The following is a 12,241-nucleotide window of genomic DNA, read 5'->3' as shown; positions in this document are numbered from 1 at the left end:
ATACATACAAATGTAAACAACAGAATAGACTCTGGAATACAGAATCATATAAATTATGAGCGAACAAAATGAGCTGTTAATCTTGCTTCAAATATCTGATAGCGGTAAAAAGTTGTTCAAAATGCGATAACACAACAAACTTAATGATTGAACAGGCATATTGGCCACAAATAAACGTAAACAAACAAATGACAGGTCAAAAGAAGAGGGGGGTTTGACAAATGTTTCAGGTCCTGTCGGCCTAATACACTTTCGCACCCTACACGTTCGCACTTAGACACATATTTGCCCCCGAAATTCGTTTGCACCCAACATCAATGAACATGTTTTCGCCTAGTCCAAATAATTATGACGTCTGGCAAGGCTATTTTTTAATTTTTTTCTGGGACGCCTTCCTAGCCTGGCTATTTTTAATTTTTTCTGGGACGCCTTCCTAGCCTAGTAGCCTTGCCAGACGTCATAATTATTTGGACTAGTTTTCGCCCAATTTTTATTTTCAATTTTAGTTGAATTATTAGATATTTTCAGTGATATCCTGAGATCAGGCAGTTTCAATCAGTTTTCTCAGAACCAAACAAAATCACTGCTACTGAATTTGAAAACAATCAATACATGCAACAGAAAACAGCTTACCCTACCTCAATTTTACCGTGCCATGCCTGACATAAATATAACCATCCAAAGTATCTCAAAAGTACTTCTAAATTTAAATCCATCTAAGGCAAGTGGACCAGACGAACTTAAGCCTTAGGAAGTTAGCACATGAAATTTCACCAATACTATGCCTTATATATAAAAAATCATTAGACACTGGCAAAGTCCCTACTGACTGGCGCACTGCATATGTTTCACCCATCAGTACAAGAAAGGTTCCAAATATAATCCAGAGAATTAAAGACCTATTTCTTTGACATGCATATGTTGTAAAATTATGGAACATGTTGTAGTTAGCACAATCATGACACACACAGACAAACATAACATCCTGTATCCCCTACAACACAGCTTTCGAAAAAACAGATCTTGTGAAACTCAACTTTTGGAATTTATAGATGATGTCACTAAAAATATGGAAAACTCAAAACAAACAGATGTACTTATAATGGACTTCTCCAAAGCTTTTGATAAAGTCAGCCATAACTTGTTAACACACAAATTAAATTACTATGAGATACAGTTGAAAACAAATGCATTGATACAGGGCTTCTAATCATGCCGTACCCAAGCAGTTATCTCAGAGGGTGAGACTTCAGGCTATGTCCCTTTAAAGTCGGGAGTGCCTCAAGGATCTGTTCTAGGCCCAAGTCTGTTTTTATTTTACATTAACGACATACACAAAAATGTACCAGTAGGGCTAAATTCCACCATACACCTATTTGCAGATGACACCATTGCACATCTGGTTATAAAATCAAACAGTGATTGTGAAACCCTTCAAAAAAACCTCAACACACAAGGCATTTGGGAAAATACAAGGAAAATGGCCTTCTATCCTAACAAGTGTAATGTCATGTCCATCAGCCGAAATAAAAATCTGTTCGCATATAATTACACTTTACATGGCCACATTCTTGAACATGTTGATAAGGCAAAATACCTAGGTGTGACAATTCAATCAGACTTAAATTGGCACAGTCACATAAACAACATCTGTAATAAAGCCAACAGCACACTAGGTTTCCTTCGAAGGAATCTTAACATCAGTTCCACCTCAGTAAAGGAACAGGCATATAAATCTTTAGTCAGACCATCATTAAAATATGCCTGTTCAATTTGGGACCCTTACTTTACTGAGGATATTAACAAAATAGAAAAAGTACAAAGAAGGGCTGCTAGATATGTCACTAACTGACACAGAAACACCTCAAGCGTTAGTGACATGATAGATGATTCAAAATGGAGAGACCTCGCACACAGAAGAACAGATGCACGCCTGGTCATGTTTTATAAAATCACATATCATCTCATTTCAATCACAAAAACAGACAGACTAATTCAACCACTCAGACAGTCCAGGAACAATATACACACCCTCATACCAAATTCCATCCTGCAGAACACAAATAAGGTAACAATCATTTTTTTCATGCACAATTAAAATCTGGAACAGCCTTCCCCTGAGTAATGTGATGAGCGACTCTATAGACTAGAGTCATTCAAAGTAGCCGTCTCAACCAACACCTACAGTCATTAAATTCATCATGTGTAAATAGTTTTATCTTAATAAGTAATATTAAACATGTTAACAATAATAAATTAAAAATATGCACTACCACTATGTAATTTTTTTTTTTTTATAATCACAAATTTGTTATATTTCACTGTATATATATGTCTTCACAAAGCAATGCACAGTACAAGTGACGTAAACTTTAACATGTTGATGGCGGTCATTGTATAGTGGAAGTAGAAGTAGAAGTTTTTATACTAGTAACTAGTTTGGTAGCACAATATATATATGCTGTATCTTTTTAATTTTCCTTATATTTCTTTAAATATGACAAGCACACTTGGCATATTCCAACAACTGACATATTATCTTGATTATCGATTTATCTAAAGAGATAAACATATCTTTTCCAAATAGTCAAAAGCTCTTGTGGAAGGGTTGATCAGCTATATAAAACCTCCAGTACTCACCCATTTTTTTTTTATTTGGAGTAAAAACATCTGATCAGTTATGACTTGTTGTAATTGGAATTGGAATCCCTAATATTCATAACATATAATTTAAGGAGGTAGACCTAGGTTAAGGGAAATAACTCTTAAAATCATCAGTACGTTTGTGTGAGCCATTTTCATAAATATGTTCTAAGCTTCTAGGATACATAGATTATTTCCAATCTGTTTCAGGTAAATGCTTAAAATTCATTGACGAAACTTGACTTTTACAAACGCATAGCTGATTAAAAGAGTTATCTCCCTGAACCAAGGTCTACCCCCTTAAAGGAGGAGGTTTATAGGTTTTATAAACACTATAAAAATATATATGTGGAAAGTGGTAACACAGTACATCTGAAGTAATTCTAAAGATGATGGTCTTTTGAGGTATATATAGTAAAAAAGTATGTCAGAATTGCTTTAACCAATTAATATAAGATAAACTCTAAGAAAACATATTGATAAAGAAAAAGGAATTACATTTTGTCTCATTAACCAAGAATATTTTTACATTGTAGCTTTTCCAACTGGAGGTTTCTCACACAGTGGTGGAGTTGAATCAGCATTAAAACATAACATTGTCACAAATAAAAGTAAGTAATCACGTTAGACTGACACAACATTGTCACAAATAAAAGTAAGTAATCATGTTAGACTGACACAACATTGTCACAAATAAAAGTAAGTAATCATGTTAAACTGACACGACATTGTCACTAATAAAAGTTAGTAATCATGTTAGACTGACACAACAATATCACAAATAAAAGTAAGTAATCATGTTAGACTGACACAACATTGTCACAAATAAAAGTAAGTAATCATGTTAGACTGACACAACATTGTCACAAATAAAAGTAAGTAATCATATTTGACTGACACAACATTGTCACAAATAAAAGTAGGCACTGGCTACGGTTACATGGAAATATAACAATAATAAAAATATTATTGTTACATTGGAGACTAATTGCTGGAATCCAAAGTTGGGTAAGGAACCGATTAATTACGAATGTAACAATAATTGTTGAGGCTACGGTTACATTGCGTTATTGTTACATAAAAAACAGCAATGTACGCTAGATTTATGAAACTTAAATCTTCTATATATAGTTTTATTGCTTAATTCTTTTATATGTACTAAATAATACTTGTAATAATGATAAATAATAAATATTATTCATTTTACAAATGGTGTTTACACGTTTTACGTATTAATTTTGGTTTTGATGTTCGTTAAGATACTACACCAGATTAGGAGTGACAAAGGCGAAAAATATACTAGTAGTTCAATTGTTTCACTTTAAAGTATTTAACTGCACATCTACTCTTAATTTACTGTTTCGATTATACTTTGAACAATGGATGAAGAGATTCCTATTATCAGTTTTGTTCAGGGTGGAAAATTAGAAACTTGGGATGCGTTTGAAATGAAACTGAAACAATATCAAGACACAAATTTCATTGAACTATACAAACGCAGTTCTAAATAATTTGATACATCAAATCAAAGTTTGCTAACTGTGAACTAAAATACTGGGAACTTCTGTATACATGTATCCATGGAGGGCGTAATTTCGTTCATCAAAAATGTGTCGGACTTAAACATGCTTTAACAACCACTTACTGGATATGTAGAAACTGTCATTGTAAATAAAAAATTAAAGAAATTGTATGTAATTATTGTATTTATTGTAAATATGAAATGAATGTCTCCAACTTTTATTATTTAGTAATAATTACTAGTCCCATTGTTCATTGCTGTTTTACATGTAACAATCACGCAATGTAACCGTAGCCTCAATAATTATTGTTACATTCGTAATTAATCAGGTCTCTATCCAACCATACATTCCGGCATTTAGTCTCCAATGTAACAATAATATTTTTATTATTGTTACATTTTCATGTAACCGTAGCCAGTGCCATAACAGTAAGTAATCATATTTGACTGACACAACATTGTCACAAATAAAAGTAATTAAGTAATCATATTTGACTGACACAACAATGTCACAAATAAAAGTAAGTAGAGGAATCAGCATTAAAACACAACATTTTCACGAATAAAAGTAAGTAGAGGAATTAGCATTAAAACACAACATTTTTACGAATAAAAGTAAGTAATCATGTTAAACACACAATCAGAAATGAAAATCACAGAATCAATATTGCAATATTTATGTTAAAAGTATGAGGTGTAATAACAACTTTAATCTGAACAATATATGCAAGATTTTTCGCAGCATTGTACATGTTATATTTTGGAGCAAAGGGTATTAGTATTAAATGTTATTTATATTATGTATGATCCAATTCATTTGTTTGTTAACTCACACTGAGTCATACTATAGAATCAATCCATTTAACTTGACTTGGGAAATTATAGCACAACACACAATTATTTGCATATATTTTGATTATTTATTAGCAGCTACTCATTATTATGCATAATAAGAAAAACAAAAACACTTCACATTTCCAGTAGGAATATCTAGCATACTTACTTCCCTTTTGGGCTACAGAAAATATGTATATCCTGTTACTATGAAGTGGGGTTGGACTGGGGTCCTGATTCAGAAATCCCGGGCTTTAAAACAAGAAACCCTGACATCCCGAATGTAAAAAAAATAAAAATCTTGATATCCCGAAAAGCAAAAAAGAAATTCTGTACCCCGAAAGTATCAATCCCAAAATCCCGAGCTTAAAAACACTCGATCCTGACGTCCAGAAAAAGGTCCTGCCCCCCTCTACTATGGTTACAGGCAGTAACAATAATATTACATGTTACATCCTACAAAGTGTATCCAAATTATTTTTGCAAAGAATTTCGGTCAAGCTTGTGCTAGGGGCCATCTTAAACTTGCAGTGAGCTAAGAGTGGTTTTGCTCAATGTTTAAGGCCTCACCATGACTTTAGAGATGTAAAACATGACAGAGGCTCTGTTCCTTTCCTTTGCTTTTTGTGTTTTGATTTTTTTGTGTATATAATGTTTTTGTGTCATGGATGGATACCCAATATCTTTTGTTTATTTTTTATATGACTTATTTTACAGGTGAACTCAGAGACTGTTTTGGTTATACTGTGTGGAAAATGCAGGTAATAATAATACTGTATTGTAGTTCAAACGGCTCTGGTTGAAAATATAATAATGTAAAATTTCTTTCACATATTTATTATCTATTCATTTGATTAGCTTATTTATTAAGGTTTAAACTGTTGTTGTAAAATCCTTATAAGTCTTATAATATCACAAATTCAATACTTTCTATGTTGTGATGATATTCAAGGTATCAATAAGTAAAATCACAAAAATACTGAACTCCAAGGAAATTTCAAAAAGGAAAGTCCCCAATCAAATGGCAAAATCAAAAGTTCAAACACATCAAACAAATGGATAACAACTGTCATATTCCTGACTTGGTACAGGCATTTTCTTATGTAGAAACTGGTGGATTGAACCTGGTTTTAAAGCTAGCTAAACCTCTCACTTGTATGACAGTCACATCAAATTCCATTATATTGACAACGATGTGTGAACAAAACAAACAAAAACACTAGGCACAAACCATCAATTTTACTGCACCAGATGCACATTTTAACAATTGATGGTTTATGGCAAGGGAGCTTATAAATAAAAAAACACAAAAGCACAACTAAAAGCTGAGCAAGGGATCAAAGCTTTCCATGAGCTGTATTTCATGAATTGGGATCACTTAGATTTAACATTAACCTATACATGTCTTTTGTTTTATGGTACCAGTATAGATTTCAGTCGAGTTTTTTAAGCTGATTCTGTAGTAATTTATCTGTGTACCTTGTTAGGACTTTTGCTTGATAATGTTGAGTTGTACACGTAAGTAAATTTAGTAGTTTTGGAAATCATCTTCCTCAGTTATGATAAAGTACACATGTTGCCTCAATCAATTGCATGCAGGGACAGAGGTCTAAACTCTGTATTGATCTTCTTTTACATTACGTATTGCCAGTGATTGATACTTTCTCACGTTTTGGACTGCCAATTGCGCTAAACGGCTTAAATATGAAATAAAGAGATGTAGTATGAATATGATTCCCAATAAGGAAAGTATCCATCAAGTGGATGTAAGCAATTGTAAGCAACTGTTTGGCCTGCAACAGTGAGAAAAACCTATACCATATAGTCCCCAACTTGTTCATTTGATTTAAGATGTGCTAAGTAGCCACCATATAAACTATTTAATATTTATTTGTAGGCTCATTTGGGATACCATTTGTGACAGCTTCTTACAATGCCTGCTTCGAAATAGAGAAATTAGTGGCCATTGACAATCACTGTGATGTTTGTACACCAAACCATGTAGCTAAACGTGCTAGTACTAGACAGGTTTGGTTTACTTATATTCTGTGTTTTATCATGATTTTAGGCAGCAACCATTTGATATCTGGGGGTGGCTATGGTTTTTTTTGGAAAAAAAAGTTTGTTTCCAGTTTTTGGAGAAAAAAATAATTTGTTTTTGATTCTGAGAAAAAAAAATTGTTTGTTTCACCCTCAGCTGCCACTATATTTAATGCTAAAATTGAAAGAAAAAAATTGTTTTCGACTTGTCGCAAAAAAAATAGATTGTTTTTCGCCAAAGGCGGAAAAAAAAATTTGTCCAGAAAAAAAACCCATAGCACCCCCCAGAAAATCAAATGGTTGCTGCCTTAGGAAGGTACACTCAACATGTTACAGTGAGATGCTTGTAGGTGTTACTGTAAAATTTTACCTATAGCTCAACCTGTTTTTAAAATTGTCAACACAATAGGGACATTTAAATTGACCAGTTGGTATTGTTAGATTTAAATATACCTTGATTCTACCTGTACAGATTTTTATTCACCTAACCCAAAGTTTCAGCATGCTTTTTTCCTGAAGATTTTCTTACCTAGGATTATTCTATTAAAAATTGATAGGGAAGAAAATAATTTGGATTTCATTGTTTTAAATCCCTGATATATTTGATTTATCTATTTTTTACCTAAAATTCTAAATCAGTAAATGATTAAAATAAATATGTATTACTATGTTTGAAAATTTAAACTGTTTTTACACCAAAATACTTCTTTAAAATTCGAACCCTTATACATAGTATTGTCCAGCTGCCAGTGAAACAAGAAATAGCTGTTCAGGGTGTTTACAGTTTAAATTTTCAGAGGGATATGTTGTTTTTTTCTTCACATGACCCTTCAAGATTCTCATTTTGGATTATTATTTGCAATGTTTTAAATCTTTTGGTGTCATTGTGCATACAATATTGGATTTATTTTATTTGAATTCACTACTCAGACTTTTTATAGCAATTTTGCTTCTTAAAATGTGATGTGTTTCTTTCAAGATTTTATTGTCATGAAGGACATCAAGGAGGAAATAATTCATTCAAACCGTTTTGTGGGGCTTACATATGATGTTGTACATATAAAATTCGAAATAATTTTGGAGTATACCTTGCTGTGTTTTTTCTTTGAAATCTATTATAATATTAGTGGGACTTTTGTGCATAAAATGCTGTGTTCACTAAAGGAATTCAATTTTTCATACGATGGGATTTAGTTATGTCAAAGATTTAAAAATTTCAAAACTGGAATTCAAGTAGGAGATATAGTGTGAGTTCATCCAACATGTTTCTGTGGCTTTAAATGTGATTTTTGAAATATTCATTATTAATTTTGGGATCTATTACAAATTTAAGATGATTCCCTATTTAAATGGGATCTTGGAAATGAAATAAAATGTTGAAGTAATGCAGTGGATATAGTCTAATCTAGTGATAAAGTGAAAAATAAAAGTAAAATATTCTAAAATATTCCTAACGTGAGGAAATGTTTTTTAAAAGTGAATGTGAAATTGGAAATAGTCATTATAAAATTCTGAATCAAATATTGTTTGATTTGGAAATTATTATAGGAAATGAAATAAAATGTTGAAGTAATGCAGTGGATATAGTCTAATCTAGTGATAAAGTGAAAAATGAAAGTAAAATATTCTAAAATATTCCTAACATGAGGAAATGTTTTCAGTGAATGTGAAATTGGAAATAGTCATTATAAAATTCTGAATCAAATATTGTTTGATTTGGAAATTTATTATAGGAAATGAAATAAAATGATTGTGGATATATTAAAATCAGGTGATAGATAGTAAAAATATAAATAAAATATTACAAAATATAAGTGAGGATATAACTATTTGGAATATAGTAATGGAAATGATTCTGAATTATGTATAGATTCTGCACCTGTTAAATTAGGATGTATATAATTGGAAGTTAATCAGAATTTATACTATGGATTTAGAAAAAAATCTAGTGAAGTAGTGAAAAATGAATAAAATTGGGAATTATTTAAAATCATTGGAATTCTGGATGAGATGTCAAATATTAGTGTAAATAAATTAATGAAATTGTTTATTCAAATATGATTTTGAGGTTTCATTAAAGTGAGTGAAATATTACGACTGGATTATTTAGGGTATTAAACACTGCTAGTAGTGGCTATGCAAACATTTAGATGAAATGTAGTGCATTTTAGGTCATGTCATTTTAAATTACATGTAACTGCAAGAAAATAAAATATATGATATAGTCATTCTTGTTTGGCTTGATCACTCATAAGATTTTGAATGACAGTAAAATAAAAATCTCTCAATAGAATAATCCTAGGTAACAAAAAGTTCAGGAAAAAAGCATGCTGAAACTTTTGGTTAGGTGAATATAATTTTTTGCAGGTAGCATCAAGGTAGATTTAAATCTAACAATACCAACTGGTCAATTTAAATGTCCCTATTGTGTTGACAATTAATAGTTATCCCATAAGGACGCGGTGTGTCAGTGTAAGATCATCCCGATGGCCGGAGGCCAGAGGGTGATCTTACACTGACACACCAAGTCCGAATGGGATAACTATTTTACATCCCAGCTGTTTTAGATTAGACGAAAAACCATTTACAATTCATAAAATCTAGTTTAGAACGCCACACAACCATTATTATATACTTTATATATTACTATATGATGTATACCCTTGATGACCCCCTAACACGATGAGTAGATATCAAACAATGTCAACTCGCCCCATTGGCCAATCGACCCACACTATATCGCCACTTTATGAAAAAATCGTCTCACTCTTGTTACCGACTCGCCCAACTTTAAAAAAGTGTAAAATCAAATTGAACAATATCAGTCTGACAACTCATTTATTTAACGAAAAGGGTTTAAACCCCACTGAGTAAAGGTCTGCCAACTCGCCCCAGTTATAAAAATATCTTGCTTCCTTTAAGTATGTTAAATTTCTGATAGTTCATATCCAGTCGTCCTGGTGGAGTGGTATGTGTCGTGGCTTGATATGCTAAAGGTCTTGAGTTCGAATCCCAGCATATACATTGGATTTTGTCTACGTGAATTTTGATAGATAGTCTTCTCCGTATAATTAATTATAAGTTTTATACTGGATTTGACATTCCCGCCAAAATGTTACAGAACAAAGGAAAGCATGCATAACAAAGAATCTTAAACTGGGGTGATCTGGTAGGGGTGATCCGGCTCAGATCACCCCTGTTAGAACAAAGGAGCTGGGATGTAATTTTAAAAACAGGTTGAGCTATAGGTAAAATTTTACAGTAACACCTACAAGCATCTCACTGTAATAACCTATAGATTTTTCTTGTGTTTTAACAAGTGTTCAATGCATACATTTTTTGGTATTTTTTTTTTAATTTTGCATAATATTCGTTTTGTATTTTTTTTTATTTAGGGAAGATCTATGCTGGAGACATGTGGTAAATCCTTTGCCAACAGTCAAATGGTTTCATTGTTAGACCAGCTGCAGTGCTGCCATCTTCCTGTGGTGTATGGTGCTTGCTGTGGAATTATGGGTATCAACATCAAATCAACCATGACAACATTTCTGTACAGTACTCTAAGATCATCTATAGCCAGTTCTATTAGACTAGATAAAGTTGGTCCTATAGAGGTAACTGATAAGTCACCACACCCTTCTCAAAGTAGTTGGTATAATGCCGTCGCTTTATTTATAATGGTTAACATGTGGGAGTCTATCCATATAAATTTTTGTAGCATTTTTCTCAGGAACTATCAATCTAATATTTCTGAAATTTGAAAGCAGGTTTTAATTTCTGTATTATTTGGTCTCTTGTGAAAAGTTGTCTCAATGTAAATCATTCCACAACTTTTTTTAGATTAATGTTTTTACCTTCATTTCACATCCATTTGCTCTTCAAAGGTAGACAATGTCTGGTGAATTTATAAATGTCTGGAATATGTGACCGTTTTGGAAGCCATGAATTATTAAAGTATTACTGCTGACATGACTACTTTGAAAGTTTCTTTCTATCTGTAGGCCCAGATCACCCAGACAAACTTACAAAAGACCATTCCTGATGTAGTTGACAGGTAAGCATCATACCCGTAGCCAGGGGGGTTCGGGGGGTTCGTACACCCTCCCTTGAAATCAAATAAGCACTGTTAAAGTCAACGTTTTGTTCAAATTTTGACTGTTAAAGTCGAGTTCATGAGTCCAACGAACCTCCCCTTGGGAATTCCTGGCTACGGGCCTGAGCATTGACAGTAATTTTAGGGGTTTCATTATTTGTATTTATTTCTATCAAGTTCTTTGTATATTGAACTTTAAGAAAATTATGTAAATTAGAAGGACAGTGGCCATCAAGATTTAGTCTAAATCGTCTGTATGATCTGTTTGAAAATAGTACACAAAAAAAAAAAAAAATGTTTCAAAATATCTATTTTCTAATTTTAACTTGCACACTTTTACAAAAGTAAAAGTAATTGTGCACTTCAAGAAGGTAAATCAAAGTACAAAATTGTGTAAAGGCAATGCAATTTTCAATTATTGCACACTCAAGCTTTATGATTCCATGAACAACCACTTATACACATTCAAACATTCAATCCTTTTTATTTACAGAAGTCAGTAGATTATGGTTTCATATGTAGAACTATAGATACATATAAAAATGAAGATGTGGTATAATTGCTGATGAGACAACTCTCCACAAGAGACCAAATGACACAGTAATTAACAACTAAAGGTCAGTCACTGTACGGCATTCAACAATGAGCAAAGCCAATACCGCAGTGTCAGCTATAAAAGCCCCCAAAATGAAGCCTACATTGGATTCCCCTTTATAAAGATCATTTATATACTATTTATTTTGTTTATATTACAGATATCGGTACAGGACTGTAGAAGAAGCTTGTATTGTATTCCCTGTTATAGACATGATACAGAATGCTCATGATAACATGTTCTCTAAGTTGTTTTATTCTTGATTCTAATGACTTTACAACGGATTGTGAACTTGAATTATTACATTATATCATGAATTTGCATATATAAGATATTAATAATGTATACTTAAACTTTTCTTCATGTTATGTTTTATATAAGAAATATATTTTATGTTAAAAAATAAATATAAAACCATGAACACGATCAACTATGATTGTTTTGCACACTGCATCGATTTTGTCTGTCTGCTGATTCTTTTGTTTGTTCAACTCTCTGTCTGTAATTTTTGGGT

General features: G+C 32.1%; 1 protein-coding gene across 1 annotated transcript; it reads left to right on the top strand.

The window, feature by feature from the left end:
- The first annotated feature begins 3 nt into the window (after positions 1 to 3).
- Positions 4 to 12,180, top strand: LOC143057378 (uncharacterized). Its single transcript, XM_076230684.1, has 7 exons — positions 4 to 104; positions 3,180 to 3,254; positions 5,717 to 5,797; positions 6,882 to 7,027; positions 10,435 to 10,653; positions 11,041 to 11,093; positions 11,888 to 12,180. The coding sequence occupies exons 1-7, from the start codon at positions 56 to 58 to the stop codon at positions 11,988 to 11,990; spliced, it is 726 nt and encodes a 241-aa protein (XP_076086799.1). The 5' UTR covers positions 4 to 55; the 3' UTR covers positions 11,991 to 12,180.
- The last annotated feature ends 61 nt before the right edge of the window (positions 12,181 to 12,241 follow it).

Source organism: Mytilus galloprovincialis, chromosome 13 (assembly GCF_965363235.1).
Source record: "Mytilus galloprovincialis chromosome 13, xbMytGall1.hap1.1, whole genome shotgun sequence".
Classification (NCBI taxonomy): Eukaryota; Metazoa; Mollusca; class Bivalvia; order Mytilida; family Mytilidae; genus Mytilus; species Mytilus galloprovincialis.
This window is presented reverse-complemented; position numbering and strand designations above follow the sequence as displayed.